Genomic DNA, 21,695 nt, shown 5'->3' on the forward strand with positions numbered 1-21,695 from the left:
TGTACAGGTCCTGCATGAGCAGAATTAAGTTATCTGGATTTTCCATTCTTTGCAATGCTATCTATAATTTATTATGATCCACACAGTAGAATGCCTTTTTATTGACTGGTATTCTCTGCTTTCAGCCAAGATCCATCTGACATCAGCAATGATATCCCTCATTCCATGTCCTCTTCTGAATCTGCCTTGAATTTCTAGAAGTTCCCCGTCAATGTACTGCTGCAACCATTTTTGAATGATCTTCAGCAGGATTTTACTTAACATGCAGTATTAATGATATTGTTTGGTAATTTCTGCATCCTCTAGGATCACCTTTCTTTGGAATGGGCGTAAATATGGATCTCTTCCAGCTGGTTGGCTAGGTAGCTGTCTTCCAAATTTCTTGCTATTGACAAGTGAGCGGTTCCAGCGCTGCATCTGTTTATTGAAAATCTCAGTTAGTATCCTGTCGATTCTAGAAGGCTTGTTTTTCACCAGTGCCTTCAGTACAGCTTGGACTTCTTCCTTCTGTACCATTGTTTCTTAGTCATTTGTTATCTCCTGAAGTGGTTGAATGTTGACCTATTCTTTTTGGTACACTGACTCCTTGTATTCCCTGGCTCTTCTTATGATGCTTCCTGTGTCGTTCAGTATTTTGCCCATAGAATCCTTCAATATTGCAGCTTGAGGCTTCAATTTTTTCTTCAGTTCTTTCAGCTTGAGAAATGCTGAGTGTTCTTTTAGTTTTCTAACTCCAGGTCTTTGCACATTTTTATGATTAAGCTCATAAAAATTGACCTAACTTTGTCCAAATATAGTGTATTTCATAGCTTCTTATCAAACTTATTATTTGCAAATACAATTTACTTTCCCTCAAGTTTTCTCTAAGTTGTTCTACAACCTCAAATTTCTCTCTTTCGTTTATTTTTTTTGACATTCTCAAGATGTACTGTTTATCAAAGTCTGTATGTCTGGGGACAAAGATAAAGCTCTGTTCTTTTTTCGTTGATAAAAAAGCAGACAAAAAACATCTATCATTTTGGAAACATTTTTTGCATTTCTTTGTAGTTCTTTTACTTAAATGTAATTGCAGTCATTCATAATTCATATTAACTATAGCTTTTAACCAAAATATCTGATTTCTGTTACCACAGACAGACACACACAGAAAAGTAGGTGACTAAGAACTGTATAAAATTCAAGGCAATTTAGGAGGCCAGCAGAGCTCTAGTCACAGCTGCTGGTGCCTCAGCAGTACACAGTTCACATCAGCCTGCAATCAATTATACTCCTTTAAGATTTGTTTACACCATGTTATTACAACATAGTGCTTTCCATTGCATCTTCATTTGGCTCCTTTGCATATTTTCATAATACTTCCCTATTTTTGAGAGAGAGGAGAAAAAGTCATGAACTCAGAATTCTTGAGGTTTTGCGGCAGGTCTTGAAATTCTGGACAAGCCAGAAAAAAACATTTCCATTTCATCTGCACTCCCATTGTATCTCATACATCAAAGCCCATTCATAAAATTTGTTATATGAACTAATCAAAAATCCTATTAGAAGGTGGAGCTCTCTCTTCCCTACCCAGACCACCCAGTACATTCAAAATCAGCTTTAAGCAAAGAAAGAAAGAAAGGAAGGAAGAAAGAAACAAACAAATCTGTATTTTTTTTTTCTCTTTTGGGGTAGATTTGCCTTTTTGAGCAAGATATCTCTCTAAGGCACAGAATGATATATTTTTATCATCATTAATCTACAAAAGTTTGGGAGAGAGAATGAGAGAAAGAACTAGCCACAGGTGCAATAAAAAAAAAAAAAAGCTACAGCTATAAGAACATCATAGAAGTATAATTTCCTTTGTTTTAGAAGGAGAGAAAAGGACTTGTTAAATTTAGGCACATAGGCACAGACAGCTGGCAGCCTCAGTTCTGTCTTCAGCAATAGCTCAAAAGTAAACACAAAGTTTGTGCTGCCTCAGCAAATCTTGTTGGTCAGTTATGGGAGTAGGAAGGTTGAAGAGTCAAAAAGAGTGTCCCAGGGATACTTGTTATGAAAGTTTCTTGATCTGGAGCTGATCTCCATTCTAGTGTGTACCAAATGATTTCTTGAATGATTTTAGCTATAGTGGTGTGTGAGGGACATACAATCCAGAGGATATTAGAAGATTCCACAAAAAAGACAAATGCAAAATGACAGAGCTGGGATTACTTGTAATGTACTGCCCAACAGAAGCTAGATGGCTGGGTCAAATAATCAAAATCAGGTTGGCAATATTTCAGTCATCAAGGGAATGAAAATATGGCCATGTACAAAATAGAACAAGGTTTGTTCAAGAACCAGCTTAATGCAGAAATCAAAATGGACTCAGAGAAGAAAACAGAAACACAAACAAAAAATACACAGAAACTATCAGTGAGAGCCACTCTGAGACTCAGGCTGGGCCTGGGATGCAGAAGCCAAGTTCACTTTATTTCTTGGACAAGACTCGGCTCTGGTGGGTGCGTTGACCTGGGCATCCCAGTGGACCCTGCAGCTGTGAAAAGGAGATTCAGAAATAAGAGCATTGATCAGAAGGAAAAAAAAAAATTATCTGCTAAGAATTGCAAGGGAACTAGATTTTGGACTTAGAAAGACTTTGGTTAAAAAAAAAAAAAAGGCCATCGTATAAAAAATACAACAGGTGTATAAAGAAAAACACATACACACAAAATTACTAAGCTTGTAGGCAGTCTGCTCATGGTAGAAAATCAGCAGTGTTCTTACATGTCCATCCTCACTGCACAGACCATCCATATCAATATTGCAGGGTTTATTGTGGCATCCGGTATGATTCTTAGCTTCTGCAGATTCTAGAGTCTATGAACATAGCGCTACACTATCGTTCCTCTCTATTGAAAGTATTTGGATATCAAAATTATTTTTTGGATAATGATTGGTAAGCAGAGTATCAGTGCCAAAGTGAAGTAGTTTTTAGTTTAAAATAGCTTCTGGGACAGGAGAATGATTTTGAGTAAACTTGCCTTACCTTTCATATGAAAATATCTTGTTGATCAGATTCTCTCTTTTGAGTAATTGTTGATAAACTATGACAAATTCATTTCCTTTTTGATTTCCTTACAGCAGAGGTTAATTTCACACATGGTATTGATTCTGGCATACTCAGCCTTCTTTGAGGAACCTTATTGGCATGTTTAAGTGGTACCATGCATGAATTCTGTTCACCAATTACATTTTCTATTTCAATATACCCATCATTGGAAAAAATTTAAGACTGCTTACGGAAGTGTTTTTCTTTTTCCTAATAGTAATTAAGTTTTATGTTTTATTTTTAGGAAAAAATCTATTTCAATTAAAAGTGAAAAAGGTGAAATTAAAGTGAAAAGAATTGGACCACACATAGAAATTTTCCAAGTATTCCGCGAAAGGGACAGATTCACAATCACCAAAAAAATAGTTAGAATGATCACTGTCATGCAGGCGCATGTTAGGGGGTGGCTCGAACGCACACGGTTCCAAAGGATAATAAACAAGGTAAGGAATGAGCTAGATATCATAATATGTTGTCATTTCTTATTTAGATTCAATTAAGGAGAATTTTGAATAATTACCTAGTTGTCTTAGTCATCTAGTGTTGCTATAACAGAGATTCCACAAGTGGATGGCTTTAACAAAGAGAAATCTATTCTGTCACAGTCTAGTAGGCTATAAGTCCAAATTTAGGGCATCAGCTCCAGGGGGAAGGCTTTCTTTCCCTGTTGGTTCTGGAGGTCCTTGTCATCAATCTTCCCCTCGTCAGTGAGCTTCTTAGCACAGGGATGCTGAATCCAAAGGAGGTGCTATTCTGGCTCTTGTTGCTTTGTGGTATGAGGTCCCTATGTCTCTCTGCTCACTTCTGTCTTTTATATCTCAGAAGAGATTGGCTCAAGACACAATTCAATCTTGTAGATTGAGTCCTGCCTCATTAACATAACTGCTGCTCATCTCATTTCATCATCATAGAACTAGGATTTATAACACATAGGAAAATCACATCAGATGACAAAATGGTGGACAGTCACATAATACTGGGAATCATGACCTAGCCAAATTGATACACACGTTTTTTGGGAACACAATTCAATCCATGACACTAGTCAAAATATATATGATTTCTCTAAGTAAAAGTATTGTCTACATTCTTTTAAGAAAATGTTATGAATTGTCTGCTCTGCTGACAGTTTCAGATTTTATCAAACTGTAAACTCTGAACAAAAGGCAAGGTTTATACTTAACCCAACAGTTCTGGAGCCACTTATCCCTAACCAGGACCAGTTATGTTTGACTAAAGTTGTTTCTCTTTTACTGTCAGGTTATTCCCCATTTAAAGCAACTTTCCTCCACTTCCCATACTCTTTGGTTCTCTTGCATAACACACACACACACTATCCATCTGGGCAGCCTTTGCTGTTGTGTGCCTTGACTCATTGTGACCCTATATGCTGGAGTAAAACTGCCCATTAGGGTTTCCTAGGCTATAATCTTTACGGGAGCAGATCACCAAGTCTTTTCTCCTGCGGAGCTCCTGGTGGGTTCAAACTATAAACCTTTTGGTCAGCAGCTGAGCACTTAAAAATTGTGCTACCAGGCGCCTTTATAAGTAGCAGTCCTTACATTTGAAATAAATCATAAGGACCCATTTTAGCTGGGAAAATGTAGAAGAATTTGAATGGATGATCTTAGAAAACCTTAACTTGAGGGCTAAAGTTTTACTAATAATCAGGAATTTGGGAAAACAACTACATGTAATGGGCACACCCATCTACTCCAGTTCCTGTTTCTTCTGGGAGAATGTGTCTAGAATGGCCTTGCAACGAGTAATCCAAACAAATCTCTTTAAAAACATGGTAATGCTGTTACAAGGTAATCCTCTACCTCGTAGAAGGCGAAGGGAGAGGCAAAGGAGCAAAAAGTGCCTGTCAAACCCTGGGCCCTATTTAAAGAAACAGTTATATGGGTGGCTTTTTTAAAATCATCAGAAACTAAGATATGCTAACTTATCTTTTTGTTACTGTTACACAGAAAGTTGTTCATTTCCCATTTTCCAAAAGAAGACCTGAGACTATTTTAAGAGAACTACTCATGATGGGCACCCTGGTGGTGTAGTGGCTAACTGTTAACCAAAAGGTTGAAGTTTGAATCACCAGGCGCTCTTTGGAAACCCTATGAGGCAGTTCTATTCTGTCCTATAGGGTCGCTATGAGTCGTAATCAACTTGACAGCAGAAAGTTTAGTTTTCGTACTCATATTAGAAAATCTATTGGCGTAGGTTGATTTTCTGGCATAGGATTTAAGGCAGACACTTTACCTTTGTAGAGCATCTTTTCTTTTCATTGTAGCTTACATACCAATTGTAATGTATATTTGCATACTTACGAAGACCGAGTTGTTAAAAATTACGTGATTCAGATACATCTGATTTGTAGATTTATCATCATCATTATTATCACCCTGTCTGCACAAATACAGAGTTTTTAAAATATCTGAGAAAGTCCTGATTTCTCTCCACCTCAGATTTCCAAAGGATCCTGTTTGTGTGCAATACTTTATTAAAAGAGTTTTTTCTTTGAAAATTAAGTTTGAAATCTATAGCTAGTGTACCCAGTGACCTATTAACCAAAAAACCAAACCCACTGCTGTCGAGTCGATTCTGACTCATTACGAGTATGAGTCAGTGACCTATAGGAGATTATTATTTCTGAGTGCATAGGATAAATATTCACAGATGTCTACTCTGCAACTAACTTTATCCTACTTTGTCCCCAGTCTTTTTGTGAGATAAGAGGATAGAGAGGTGAGAACACCAATCCCAATGTTTAAAGAACTTCTTGATGAAATGCTTCTGAAATGTACTGAAGTCAGTCCAAAGCTGCATGATCCCTCTATGCTTTCTTCTCTAATGTTTATGTCTCCTTTTGCCCACAAACTTTGCACCTCACTTGGTTAAAACATTTTTTAGCATCTGAGGTATGGGTTGCATTTAGTTAAGTTTGTTCCTTAATCCCCCATAACCTTAAACAGTTATAGGCTTTTATAGGAGTTTCTTTGTTGTCTCTTCAAAGCTTTTTCATTATTTGGGTAATTATAAATATATGAAATTCTACTGATGAATCTGTCATATGTATCACTTTTTAATAATAAGGGAAAAGGATTTTTTTCCCTACGAATTTGGAAGGCCTGGCATAGGTGACCTGAATACACTAAATAAGGTAAGAAAGACAAATAATTTGAGTCCTTAGTATTTTGCATTTTACTTGACAATTAGGTGCATCTTGTCTTAATGAATAATTTCCCACAGAATTAATATAGGAGGTGGGATAAAGAATGTTGGAGTGATTTTTTACAGAAGGAGTTCACACCAATAGCCATGAAACAGAGAAAAAGGCAAGGTTGGGGCAAAATGCATAGGAATTGTTGAGGAACCAACCTCAAGGAGAAGAAGAACTCAGAGTAGTTTCACTACCACCTATTAACAACATTTGTCACTAGATAAGAAATTGTGGGCACGTGTGTGTGGATACACAACCGCCTGAGGAGAATACGAAAAATCAAGGGAAAGCTGTTACCCATGCTCCCTCTGTAAGGTGTTAATGTAACCATTTGAAAGTTGTCGTAAGCTTACCACCACTATAGAAAGCTAGTAGCAACCACCATGGAGTTCTACATTTAAATCTATGAAATCAGAACATAATAACAATAGCTAATACTTTAGAGTGCTTGAATAGTACAATTCTAAGGAGTAACATCAGTTAACTCCTTTAGTCTTCACAGAAACCTTATGAGAGAGTACTATTATTTGTAATCTCCATTTTACCCATGAAGAAACTGAGGCACAGAAGGTACGAGTTGTTTCCCCAAGGCCACAGAGTAAGAGACAGGCCTGGAATTTGGGTCCAGCAGTCTGGCTTAGAGACTTGATCTTAGTACCTGTGATATACTTCATATTTAATGAATGGATAGTTTCCCAGCAATGGAGACATTGTTCAAGGCAACTGGTACCCAGTCTTTTCAAGATGAGTACAGATTTTATTCCTGTTTTCCCCCCTTCGGTCAATAGTGTATTTTGAAAACTTTTCTCTATCAAATATATTGATTTTATTCAGTAAGCACTTATTTCCCCTGCTTGTATAATCAAAGCAAGAGCCTCATATATTCCTGGGGATCCAGAGACTATAGGCTGGAAATTATTGGCCTAGTGGAAGGAGCAAAAGCTCAGGGTAGGTGGCTTGAGTTACATCTGGGTCTGCCCTTGTTGTGTGGTTTCAGGTGAGTTATTTAACCTCTTCGTGCTCTGGTTTCATTGTCTTCCTTCGGGGATAATTTCACCAGGTCTATTTTGTAGGACTGTTAGTGACTTAAAGTGAAATGTTGTTGTTGCTAGGTGCTGTCGAGTCAGTTTCAACTCACAGTGGCACAACAGAATGAATCACTGCCCATTCCTGCATCATCTTCACAATCGTTGCTATGTTTGATCCCATTACTGCAGCTACTGTGTCCATCTCCTTGAGGTTCTTCCTCTTTTTCACTGACCCTCTACTTTACCGAGCATAATGTCCTTCTCTAAAGACTGATCCCTCCTGATAACATGTCCAAAGTATGTGAAATGAAGTTTTGCCATTCTGGCTTCTAAGGAGCATTCTGGCTGTACTTCTTCCAAGACAGATTTGTTCCTTCATCTGAAAGTCCATGGTATGTTCAATATTCTTTGCCAACACATAATTCAAAGGCATTAATTCTTCTTCAGTCTTCCTTATTCATTGCCCAGCTTTCACATGCATATTAGGTGATTGAAAATACCATGGCTTGGGTCAGGTACACCTTTGTCTTCAGAATGACATCTTTGCTTTTTAACACTTTAAAGAGGTCTTTCGCAAACAGATTTGCCCAGTGCATTACATCATTTGATTTCTTGGCTACTGCTTCCATGGGCGTTGATTGTGGATCCAAATAAAATGAAATCCTTGACAGCTTCAATCTTTTCTCCGTTAATCATGATGTTGCTTATTGGTCCAGTTATTAGGATGTTTGCTTTCTTTATGTTGAGGTGCAACCCATACTGAAGGCTGTGGTCTTTGATCTTCATCCATAAGTGCTTCAAGTCCTCTTCACTTTCTATAAGCAAGGTTTTGTCATCTGCATAACACAGGTTGTTAATGAGTCTTCTTCCAATCCTGATGCTACGTTTTTCTTCGTGTAGTCCACCTTCTCAGAATATTTGTTCAACATACAGATTGAATAAGTACAGTGAAAGGATACATCCCTGATGCACACCTTTCTTGATTTTCAATCACACAGTATCCCTTTGATCTGTTTGAACCACTGCCTGTTGGTTTATGTATAGGTTCCCTATGACCACAATTAAGTGGTCTGGAATCCCCATTTTCCCCCATGTTATCCATGATTTGTTATGATTTACACAGCGGAACACATTTGTGTAGTCAATAAAACACAGGTAAACATCTTTCTGGTATTCTCTGCTTTCAGGCAAGATCCATCTGACATCAACAGGGGTATCCCCCATTCCATGTCCTCTTCTGACTCCGGCTTGAATTTCTGGCATTTCCCCATTGATGTACTGCTGTGACTGTTCTTGAATTGTCTTTAGCAAAATTTTACTTACTAAAATGAAATAATGCCCTGTAATTATGTTGAAAAGTTAGAGTTTCAACAGAGATGTACATTTCTTATCTGCTACACTTTCAACAAAGATTACTGACCTCTTTTGACACCACATTCTATAATTTTAAAGTATTATATGGTGCCAGTGATTCTCGACATGCCTTCCATGGGCTCAGTGGGTCTCACGAATTCCCTGAAATTGTATGCAAAGTGTTATATGTTTGATATTTTTGTTTGTTTGTTTTTTGTGAGTAGGTTTATGCTTGTGGTAGGTTCTCCAAAGGGTCAAGTTTATAAATGTTGCAAACAATTTTAATGCTTTAGTGAATTTATTTTCAACTTGCCATGATAGAAGCATATTTTGTTCTTTACTTTCTCTATTGCTCTGGTTCTGAACAGAGATGAGCATTTGCCTTGGCATTGTTCTGTGATGCCAGAATGGCTGGAGAACACCCTGAGGTCTGGTCTTCAAAGCCTCCAGGGAATTCAAGAGATTTCCAAACTAGTCTGGGCATAGAGGTCTTCTCAGAAGATAAAGAGTGGCATCACATCACAGCAGATGATAACGAAGTAAACCAAATGCTTTATCACAACATGTCACCGTAGAAGCCCTCCAGGTTGATAATGACACAGGTTTTTGAGCTTGGAGGAAGCGAGTCACCAGGCACAATTGAGTTTATCAAAGACATTTGCATTTGTTTGGCTATAGGCCCACATATTCCATAGCAATCAGGCCTTCATTACATGGCTCCTTAGGTATATACCGTATCATGTCCATCAAAATAATGGCTAATGTAGCATAAGATGACACCATAACACAGGTGCCATGTGAAAAGCATTCTACTTGCTTTGATGAATGTAGGGAAGAAACTCTCTGAATTTGACTCTCAGAATAGATGTTACTGACTCCTTTTGCATTCCAAATCAATAAAAATAAATCTGTAGTGGAGAGAACAGTATTGCCTATAAGGCTGACTTTAAGATAATATAGTAAATGCAAATTGCCAATGCCTCGGAAAATCCGGGGCAATTTTAGGAAAAAAAGAACAGTCTTAAGTGATTTACATGAAACCTTATGGTTTATAATAGTGTAATTTAAAAATTTTCTGCTTAACGCTAGTAAATCTCATATTTTAAGAGTAACTATCTTCATTTTTAGAAAGCAGTATGCTTTAGTTACTAGCACATGAGGTTACTATCGTTCTGTAGTCCTAAGTAAAAGCCAGTTTAGTGTGATCTCTTAAATCAGGGTTATAAACAATAGAAGAGAAAGATTAGAATAATTTTTTTTCTCCAGTATTATCACTCCTCTCATCTTACCGTGTCATGTGGCCATGTCAGGGAGGTAATGTTTGAAATCACCAGCAGCACTTTGATGGCCAGGTTGTCACACCTTGGAAGTTTCCAGCTGTTCCCTGAGCAACTTCCCCCTCCTTAATTTCCTGATCCTTGCTATTCTCCCTAGGCTTTCATTCATATGTATCATTGTCTTTGTAGTCCTAGACTGCTTACAGGTTGAGTAATTGAGAGGTTTCTTTCACTCCCAAGATACTATTGATAAATGCCCAAATTAGCAGGGGGGAAATGTTTTCAAGGAGAAAATGCCACTTTGTGGTTATAATGCTAAGGCAACTCGCTGTAACAGAAGAACATGGACTTCGGAGTCAATAATTTTTTTTTAAAGAAGATATAATTATTGTATGAATAATATGTGTGAAATATCCAAGTACTTCCTCTCTCTGTATATTTATACATGTGTCAGTGTGTACATATAATACACATATGTAGTACTGATGATTAAACTTGACAATATATGTAAAACCCTGGAAAAAAGTAAACACTCCATATTCTATTTCACTTAATCCTACAGTAATTCTGTGAGGTAGATGCTATACTCATTTTATAAATGAAGAAATTTATGAAATGAAGAAAACACTGAGAAATTAAGTCATTTTTTCAGAGTCACACAGCAGAAGGTGATAAAACTAGAATTCAAACCTACATCTTTCTGACTCAAAAGACCATGCCTACTCTACACATTGTATCAACTACTTGAACTACTTTAGCCACGGACAAGGGTTGCTTAATATATAAGCCATATCTTAGCCCTATAACATTAATAAATATCCATAATCTAAGAAATTGGGTCAAGGATGAAAAGAAAAGGGTAATCCCAGATATTAAATTGCACTCTTGAAAGTTCCATAGTAAATCAAATTCCACATAACCTCAAATTAACTCACTCACTCCACAAAGCCATTCCTTTCCTGTATCTACCTATTCTACCACCCATTGCCCAAGCCATAAACCTGGTGTTCTCTTAGAGTCCTTCACCTTCTTCTTATATTCAGTTGGTGACTAAGTACTGTTAAGTCCACCTCTACATCTTTTCTTGTACTACACTTCCTCTCTGTCCTTGCTTGAGCTTCCATTCATCAACTTTCACATGGAGAATTGCAGTAGTCTCCTACTTGGTCTCCTTGCTTATAGGCATTCTCCCATCTAATTTATCTGCCAATCTTATTTAAAAAATAGGCCATATTTTTAAAATGCAACTCCGATCACCTTATTCCATTTGTTATAACCTTTTGATGGCCCTTTAATGCACATAGGATAAAATAAGAACTCTCTAACATAGTACACATAACCTCCCTCCCACTGTTCAACTTCATCACATGATACCTTCTTATATAATTACACAAACGTAATTGAGAAGTTTATCAGAGCTCTCTAAGGATTCATACGTACAACATTTAATTATAGCACTTCCTGCTGTTGGAGAGAGTTGCAGAGTCTCCCAAAAGCTTCTGGAACAAAAATGGGTCTAGAAAACCTAGAAAGCAAGACTGGGTCCAAGATCAAGGTGAAAAGAAGAGCCTGTTAAAGACAATGTTGACTTTCTGTGTGAAAGTAAAATTCGAGATGAAAAGAATGGAAGCACTTTTAAAGGGTCAGAGTCAATATAGACTGTTGGTTTTTATTTGATTTTAAAATTCATTATTGTCATTGACTTTCTTTTATACTCTGTCATTGGCATGGTGTTTTGTATGTTAGACGACTGCTCTGTTGATATGACTGAAGTTATTTCACCTACTGTTGAAATGCTAGTGTAACGGTTTTGTAATGCAATAAATAGTAAGTTTCCAGGCCCATACCTGTGTGAAGGGCTGCTGTTGGGGGAATTCTCGATAGACTTTCTGCTCTAGAGGCTGCACGGCAAATCACTGGATAATTGTCAGTACTGTGGCCATCCCTCCACTGAGAACGTTCTATAGGTATACTTCCTGGCTGCCCCTTCAGAGCTTGTTGCCTTGGACAGTGTCTGCTAGAATGCTGATTTAAAATTCCTCAAGGGACTATGCAGTTTTCACCATTTCCTTTGAAATGCTCTCAATTTGGATTTATTTGAAAATAATGCAGAAGTATTAAATTATAGTAGTCATATATCAGGGGAACAAGAGATTGCTATATTTAACTATAGGCATTATTTCTTTCCACCATTCAGAATGTCCTTCTCCTTTAAAAAAAATCTCTGTGTTGTTTGTTTGCCTGTGTTTTGGTTTATTAAAAATTATCTAAAGATTTTAAAAAGACACAAAAACACAAAATATTTTCCTTAGTGCAATGTCTTTAGGATTTGACTGACTTTTAATATTTTTATCTGAATATTTATAATTTTAATTTTTGAAATTTTAGTCCTGAGTGAGTATTTTCAGTTGCTATTTGCCAAAAATATTTAAATTCCTGGACATTTTAATGGTTGGTGGTAACAATAAGAAAAAAGTATTTGAAACTGGCTTTGAATAAATATTTGTTGAATAAATAAAATTGGAACAATTATGGAAAATATGAGCTTTAAGGTTACCATAACAATATTACATACATAGATCAATCTTTACTCTTTTGGAGATTATAGAATTCTTTGAAAATTTGATAAAATATGAATTTCCTTTTGTTATCTCAAAAAACACAACAGAAACAAACAACATCCTGAAGCTCATTTGTGGACCCTATGGCACAGTTGAACTTGTACAGAGCAGTTTTATTACATAAATGTGTTAGCTCCCAGTTACCTGAGAACTGTGTTCATTTATTTAACACTAATTTCTTCTTATTGATAATAGCTGCTATATGCATACTGGATTCAGTTTCCTGCCTTTTTATGATCTCTTAAATCATATAATCCAAAGAGGAATTTAGATAACTAAACCAAGAACTTAGATCATCTAAACTGAAGGGCTATGTGTCTAGTGAATAAAAAGTGCCATATAAACTGAGGTCTGGAAGAAGAGAGGTAGTTGTGTTTTGCCAGGTAGAATGGAAGACTGAGAGAGTTGAAGGCACAGGGAAAGACAATGTCAATGGACTTCAGTAAGATAGAACTTTTGGGGACGATTGGGAGGACAATAGCATAGAGGAGGCTGAATGTAGGGGTTAAATTGAGAATGTTCTTGAAAACTATGCTAAGGAGCTTATACTTTATCCTTAGTATAGGTGAGTGAATGACTTTAAAGATCAGTGACATGAATAGATTTGTACTTTAGAAAAACTTCTGACTCTGGACAATGTATTGGGAGAAAGTGATTGAGAGAGACCAGTTAGTATGCTTTTTCAGTAATACAGTGACTGTTGATGGTGACTTGAGCTAGGGGTGGAAATGGACAATAGGGCTTTGGGTTTGATTGGATTTAGAGATAAGGAAGAGGGAGGCATCAAGAATGATTCCCAAGTTTTTGTCTTGGGCAACCTGGTAGATGGTTACGAAATACATAACTTAAGAGGAAAAGCAGGTAGGGGAGAAGGAGAGGAAAGGAAAGGAGGCAGAGTCTAATTGTCAACGTGGCAAGTTTAAAATGCGTGTAACAAATCCAAATTGATATGTCTGGGAAGCAGTTGGATATATGGGTCCAAAACTTAGAAGGGAGATTTGGGCCATAGAAAAAGTTTTGGTATTCATCGGTGGTTCTTAAATTCTTTTCCACCCTAACACACCTGAGAAGTATAAAACCATCCAACCAGTAAAATTAGCTCAGTTTGTCAGTGATTCTCATGTTATGGTCAAGAAAGCCGTTCCCCCAGGTGACTGCATGGTTCTCTTACTTCATTCAGTAATTCAGGGAGGCGCTGCTATCACAGGAACCACACAAATGGGCCATTTTCACTTTCCCTGACCCAGCCTTCTAACCATGAAAACCTCCTAGGTGACCTTCAGAATGCCTGAGATCTGAAAGGAAGGGGATTTCCTCAGAAGATGGGTTATGGCCCCCAAAGAGGATTTATTAGAGTCAGAGAAACTGACACTCAAATTGAAGATCATCACGGCCCAATACCCTGCTTTCTTCACAACTGTCATAGACCCGCCGCCAATCAGTACAGACCAAGCAGGGATCCTTCAGCTCATGTAAAAATCTAAACACTGCTTGATTCTTAATTGTAACCTCAAAAAAACCCGTAGGGGTTGATTTGAAGAGAAAGATACCGAGTAGCATATGGTGGGGAGGTCTGGAGAACTCAACTCAACAACATGAAGGATTGGTGAAGGCTGGGTGGCTCCAGGACTTGGCTGGATGCTGAGACAGAAAGAGCCTGATGCAGACTCTGAATCCTGGCTGTTCCAACTTACACTAATGCTGCCCTTGAAAGGTGGATATTGCTGCCACGGTTAACTCAAACACATAAATAGATTTCCTGTTGTTTTGATTTTGTGTGTGTGTGTGTGTGTGTTACTAGTTTCTGATTTAACGTCTGGGGGTGATGCATATAAAGAATGAAGCTTTGTCACATGTTTGCATTCTAGCAGCAAAGGAGGCTTGGATCATAAACTTGACTTTTGGCTTCAAATTGTGGGAGGTGGGTTCTGCCTCCCACTAAGAATACTGGGGAATTCTCCAAAAGGGCAACTGACTCATTTTTTTTTTTTTTTTTTATAAAGGGCAAGAGCATATCAAACAAAAGGCAGATTAAAAATACACACGGGAGAATGCTATTAAATGTTGAAAAACCTTAGCAAAGATTCAGACTTTGCCATCTGATAGAATGAAAAACTAAATTAGCATACATTTACTACCTTCCTCTTCTCCTTTCTCCTATCAGGAGATCAAGAGATGTCATTTCATTTATAGTATTAATAAATTAAGAAATATAGCTTTAAGCACACTTGAAAATCTTCAGAGGAGAGATGCAAATTTAAGCAAAAATGAAGAAAAATAAAATAGTAAAACACCTTTCAATAAATCACACTGAACAGAAAGTAGAATGACAGTAGAAAGAACAATCCTACATGCAAATAAAAAGAAATAATACTAGGAAAGAAACTAAAAAAAAAAAAAAAATACAGAATAGGTGAAAAACATCAAATTCACTTGTATTAAGAGGAATATATAGTATAATTAAAAATGTGAGCTCTAGAGTTTCCTTGCTTCAGTTTCAAAACTAATTCTGGGACTTACTAGCTATGAGACCTCAGGAAAGTTATTTAAAGATTTTATGCTTTGGTTTTTTCACTTGCAAAAAATGATATGAAAAACATACCAAAGGGAAGCTGACTCAGAGGAAATTTTATGAACTTAAATATATCACTGAATAAAAAATAGGGAAAAATAAATGAAATGAATATTTACTTCAATATGTCAAGAACAAGAACATAAACCTAAAAGAAGAAAAGAATAAATATAAAGAAAGTAATGAACTGGAAATTTTAAGGTGTAGAAATAATTGAATTAGAAAAGAGAAAACCTGACATAGATGAATTTTCAAAACTTGAATTTTTTTCTAAGGCTGTGATAGGAGAATGTAGAAAATGTATGTATAGAAAAATGTAAACAAAATTATAAGATAAACTGATAAAATTTGCACATGTGCTGCAAAGGGTTATTTTCCCTTAATATTCGAAGAGCTTTTAGAAATCAGTAAGAAAAACCGGAAAAAGCCTGGTGAAATATAGGTAAAGAATATGATTAGACAATTACAGAAAGAAAAAAAAGACAAAGGATTTGAGTACCCGGAGTGGGCAACGTGGGCAAGAACCATTCATTATGTAATAATATCCTAATAAATTGTATTTTTCCATGCTGAATGGGCAGTTACAGAAATCTGGGCACCAGCCTATGAAGCTTCTATGAAATATTCGGTCATTAAAACCTTTATTCTATGGGAAATATAGATATCTAATGAGAAACAGATCATAAGTGAAGTTGTCTGAACTTCAGGGAGATTATTTCAATCTGTCATGCATATAATTAGCCAACCTACAAAACAAACATTAATAAATACATCCATAACCTAAGAAATTGGGTCAAAGATGAAATGAAAGGAAAAAAGTCAGATGAAATAGAAATATATAAGGAGCTTTACTGCCTATATTACTATTTTATAGGCTTTGTATCATGGACCAGATTTGAAAACAGTTATAAATATGTATCGCAGAACAATCCATCGTGTTAGATATCGGCTTGGTCTTTGGAGGACGAGAGAAATTGTAAACTACACAGAGCTAGAGGAATGGATGGACAGAAAAAAATGTAAGTGCTGCATTCATTTTAGCTTTGATTTTAGGTTTGCAATTAATTTAAGCATTGAAACTTTACACATAAGTTACAAATAATTACCTGTAGGTACCAAAATTAGATCATATTTTATATTGCTATAAGCTATTTCCAGTTTAAGGTGCCATATTGTATATCTGGACTAATTTATTAAGATTCTGTGTTGACAAGCAACAGAAAACCAATTCTGGCTAACCAAAGCAAAAGGAAATTTAAAGGAAGGATACTGGAAAAGTAGCTGAAGTGTCAGATTTTAGACAGAAGATGAGCCAGAGCTGGTCCAGGGATCTCAGAAGCAGGAACTAAGGAATGTGTGCCTCTGGGAAATGAATAAACCTCTATTGCTTGAAAGCTTTTTTTTTTGCTTTTAATTCAAATTCTAGGGAAAGAGTGCCTGATTGGTTTAGCTTGAGTTGTGTGCCCATTACTTGGTTGGAGGAGGCTTCAGAGTTGTACATAGGCTGTATCCACTGGGAGAGGGCTAGGTCTCTAAAAGAAAATTAAATATTGTTGCAGAAGGTCAGTTAATGGTTACTGAACAGTCTAAATGATAGATATCCATTGTTGTTATTGTTGCTGGTTGCCATCAAGTCAGTTCCAGCTCACACCTACCCCATGTGTGCAGAGTAGAGCTGCTTCCTAGGGTTTTCAAGGTTGTGACCTGTTGGAAGCAGATCAGCAAACCTGTCTTCTGAGGCACCTCTGGGTGGGTTTGAACCACCAATCTTTTGGCTGGTTGGTGACTGCTTAACCGTTTGTGCACCCCAGAGTGTTGGAATGTTGCTTATGAGTGTTGGAATTCTACCTACAGAACAGGATCTTCAGTTTATATCTTAATTCTCACTGATCCTGACTTCTGTTTGCATTTAATGAATTCAGTATTGCTGAAAAACCCACTGCTGTGGAGTGTCCTCCGACTCATAGTGACCCTATAGGACAGAGTAGAACTGTCCCATAGGGTTTCCAAGGCTGTAATCTTTATAGAGGAAATCCTGGTGGAGTAATGGTTAAGAGCTGCTAACCATAAAGGTTGGCAGTTCAAATCCACCAGGTGCTCCTTGGAAACACTACGCAGTTCTACCCTGTCTTGTAGGGTTGCTGTGAGTCAGAATTGACTCAACAGCAGTGGGTTTGGTTTTTTGGTTGATAATCTTTACAGAAGCAGACTGCCACATCTTTTTGCCATGGAGTGGCTAGTTGGTTCAAACTGCCAATCTTTCGGTCAGTATTGCTTAGGATGGGTATGACAGCCAATTTCTTGACTAAAGAAAAATAAGTAATGCAAGTGAATTATGTCTATTTGGCATCTATGTCTTACTGATTTACATTTTTGCTAGTTTCAGCTAATTATAAAATGTTTATTTCACATTGTATAATAAGTTCCATGAAGACAGAGACTATGTCTGTTTTGTTCATCCTTGAGTACCTGCTACCTAGCAAATGCTCAGTTTATCAAAAGGGCTCAAAAGTATTTGTTGAAAGGATAGTTTTGGTTAAGTCCATTAATTCTGTTAAAGATAAGCGCTAAAATATATTTACAAATAATTAGAACTCTGTGTTAGAATGATTCATTTCCCATGGCTGCGTAGAAGAAAGAAGAGAGAGGGGGAGAATGAACTTCTGCATAAGTCATGGGTATCGGGTAGATCAGTCAGTATACCTAGTTCAGCAGCCTGATTTCCAGAATAAAAAAGTAGAAAGGGACAAAGGGTCAGTGAGATGGAAAAACCAGAGGAAAATGGGACAAAGTGAAAGCAAATGAGAGACAGAGGCAAAGAAAGAGAAGACCCTCCTCCTATTACAAAGCTGCAGGCCCCCTTTTACTTATGTTATTGTTGTTAGGTACCATCAAGTTAACTCATGGTGCCTCCGTGAACAGTGGATCTAAATGCTGCCCAGTCCTGAGCCATCCCCATGATCGGCTACAGATCCTACCATTCCACCATTTCTATAGGGCTTCCATTGACTAATTTTCGGAAGTAGATTGCCAGGCCTTTCTTCCTAGTCTGTCTTAGTCCAAAAGCTCTGCTGAAACCTGTTAAGCATCGGAGCAACATGTCAACCTCCATTGACAGATGGGTGGTGGCTGCACATAAGGTGCATCAACTGGGATCAGAGCCAGGTCTCCAGCACAGAAGGTGAGAATACTACCACTGAACCACCACTGCCCCATCTCACACTTATACCAAAACCAAAAAACCAAACACCTTGCTGTCGGGTCGATTCCGACTCATAGAGACCCTATAGGACAGAGTGGAACTGCCCCATAGAGTTTCCAAGGAATGCTGGTGGATTTGAACTGCTGACCTTTTGGTTAGGAGCCATAGCATTTAACTGCTATGCCAGCAGGGTTTCCCTCATACTTACAGAGCCTTACAAAAAAGATAGAGAGAGATTACACCCATATGTACTCAGATTTTAAGATTTTTGCACGTAAAGTCTCAAACCACTAATATAAAATTAGCAAAATATTCTCAGTACTCTACTCCTGGATAGTAGTTTTATATTCCATAATCTATTATGTATGGATAGATTTTATAGTATTTTTTTTTATCAAGATACGTATGAGGACCTTACAATTATTGCACCGATCACTTTCTCTTTCGTGCCTGTTTTATTATTAGCTTAATCACTTCCATATCACATACCTTCCTAAATGCTCCCACCATTTTACTCAGTTACATACTCAAAAGTATATTAAAGTTCATTTTTTTAATCTTTTAAAACCTTATTTATTTTTTTAGTTTTATTTTCTTCCCGCTTGATTTCTTCTGTTTTCTGTGTAACTGCAGATTTTACTTTTTTTGCATCATAAAATATCTTCTCAGTTAAAAAACAAAAACAAAAAACCCTAGCATGGTTTCTCTCTTCTAGTCTGGACCATCATGGTTCTGCCCTGAGAAGCACTTTCAGTAAAAGGCTTGAAGAAGATGAATGGTGTAATAGCTGTATATGTGTGGGGAAAGTGTTCTAGGCAGAGGGAGTGATAAACACAAACTCTGTATGTTGAGGGAACTAGTGCTGGAGAAAGCCAAGAGGAGGCTAGTGTCACTGGAATGAAGCTTGTAAGTGAGAGCAAATCAAGGTGAAAATGGAGAGGTAGCAGGGGCTCAGGTTGTGTTGATCCTTATAGACCATTGTGTTTTAGCTTGAGAGAGTTGGGAAGCCATTCGAGGATTGTGACAAGAGAGCTATGTTCTAACTTATGTTTGAAAAGATTACTATGGCAGTTTTGTTGAGGATACACTGACACGTGGCAAGGACACAAAAAAGGAGTCTGGTTTGAACAGATGGTGCTGTGTCCAGCATGGGACTTGAGCAGTAGAGTAGAATTAGCTAAGGAAGGTGCCCAGGAGATGGCCTGGATCAGCCTGCTCCTTAACCCACAGCCTTTGTTTGTATGTTGGAGATCCAGAAATTTCCATATACCTTAGTAGAGGATGCTGGCAATAACAATGGGCATTAAGTTTTTCCTGAAACATTGCATCAGTGACTCTGTAGTAGAGGGCCACAGAGCAGGCTGACAAAGTCAGGGGTTAATGGCAAGATTTCAGAGGAGCTGCAATACCATACTAGGAAGACCCAAAATGATGCGTGAGTCAGCAAGGGGGAAGTGCCAGATGAGTTTTGAGCAAAGAGCCATGTTACACAAGCAGGAGACAGCTCAGGAAGGCAGGCTAGTTAGGACTCACAATACAGCATTAAAATAATGGTCTCTCCTAGCACCATGATGAGGACCTATAAGCTTACCCTGTAGAGTCAGTTCTGACTCATGGCAACCCCATATGTGTAGACTAGAACTGCTCCATATGGTATGCAAGGGAGTGGCTTTTCAGAAGCAAATCACGAGGCCTGTCTTCCAGGGCACCTCTAGGTATATTCAAACTGCCAGCCTCTTGGCTAGTAGTCTGTCAGTTTATCGTACTGTGCGGGCTTGCATGTTGCTGTGATGCTAGAAGCTATGTCACCGGTATTCAGATACCAGCAGGGTCACCCATGGAGGACAAGTTTCAGCTGAGCTTCCAGACTAAGACAAACTAGGAAGAAGGACCCAGCAGCCTACTTCTGCAAAGCATTAGCCAGTGAAAACCTTATGAATAACAGCAGAAAATTGTCTGATATAGTGCGGGAAGATGAGCCCCTCAGGTTGGAAGGCACTCCAAAGATGACTGGGGAAGAGCTGCCTCCTCAAAGTAGAGTCGACCTTAATGATGTGGACGGAGTAAAGCTTTCGGGACCTTCAATTGCCGATGTGACACGACTCAAAATGAGAAGAAACAGCTGCAAACATCCATTAATAATTGGAATCTGGAATGAGAACCTGGAATATGAATCTAGAAAAATTGGAAATTGTCAAAAATGAAATACAATGCATAAACATCAATATCCTGGGCATTAGTGTACTGGTATTGGCCATTTTGAATCGGACAATCATATAGTCTACTGCACTGGGAATGACAACTTGAAAAGGAATGGTGTTTCTTTCATCGTCAAAAAGAACATTTCAAGATATATCCTGAAGTACAACACTCTCAGTGATAGGATAACATCCATATGCCTACAAGGAAGACCAGTTAATACGACTGTTATTCAAATTTAAGCACCAACCACTAGGGCCAAAGATGAGGAAATAGAAGATTTTTATCAGCTGCTACAGAGTGAAATTGATCGAGCATGCAATCAAGATGCATTGGTAATTACTGGCAACTGGAATGCGAAAGTTGGAAACAAAGAAGAAGGATCAGTAGTTGGAAAATATGGCCTTGGTGATAGAAACAATGCCAGAGATTGAATGATAGAATTTTGCAAGACCAATGACTTCTTCATTGCAAATATCTTCTTGCTCCAACATAAAGAGCGACTATACACATGGACCTTGCCAGATGGAACACACAGGAATCAAACTGACTACATCTGTGGAAAGAGACGATGGAAAAGCTCAATATTATCAGTCAGAACAAGGCCAGGGGCTATCTGTTGAACAGACCATCAATTGCTCATATGCAAGTTCAAGCTGAAACTGAAGAAAATCAGAGCAAGTCCATGAGAGCCAAAATATGACCGTGAGTATATGCCACCTGAATTTAGAGACCATCTGAAGAATAGATTTGACACATTGAACACTGGTGACCGAAGACCAGATGAGTTGTGGAATGACATCAAGGAGATCATCCATGAAGAAAGCAAGAGGTCATTGAGAAGACAGGAAAGAAAGAAAAGGCCAAGATGGATGTCAGAGGAGACTCTGAAACTTGCTCTTGAACACTGAGCAGCTAAAGCAAAAGGAAGAATTGATGAGGTAAAATAACTGAACGGAAGATTTCAAAGGGCAGCTCAAGAAGAAAAGTAAAGTATTGTAATGACATGTGCAAAGAGCTGGAGATGGAAAACCAAAAGGGAAGAACATGCTCGGCATTTCTCAAGCTGAAAGAACTGAAGAAAAAATTCAAGCCTCGAGTTTCAATAGTGAAGGATTCCATGGGGAAAATATTAAGTGACGCAGGAAGCATCAAA

General features: G+C 37.7%; 1 protein-coding gene across 1 annotated transcript in view; it reads left to right on the forward strand.

Moving 5' to 3' along the window:
• The first annotated feature begins 2,840 nt into the window (after window positions 1-2,840).
• LOC126057328 (IQ domain-containing protein M-like) overlaps window positions 2,841-21,695 on the forward strand; it is a 294,767-nt gene continuing 275,912 nt past the window's right edge. Inside the window, exons 1-3 of the mRNA XM_049852821.1 lie at window positions 2,841-2,917; window positions 3,315-3,513; window positions 16,013-16,157. Coding sequence (XP_049708778.1) covers window positions 2,841-2,917; window positions 3,315-3,513; window positions 16,013-16,157 — 421 coding nt within the window. The remainder of the gene's footprint in view (window positions 2,918-3,314; window positions 3,514-16,012; window positions 16,158-21,695) is intronic.

The sequence above is a fragment of the Elephas maximus genome, chromosome 13, assembly GCF_024166365.1.
Source record: "Elephas maximus indicus isolate mEleMax1 chromosome 13, mEleMax1 primary haplotype, whole genome shotgun sequence".
Classification (NCBI taxonomy): domain Eukaryota; kingdom Metazoa; phylum Chordata; class Mammalia; order Proboscidea; family Elephantidae; genus Elephas; species Elephas maximus.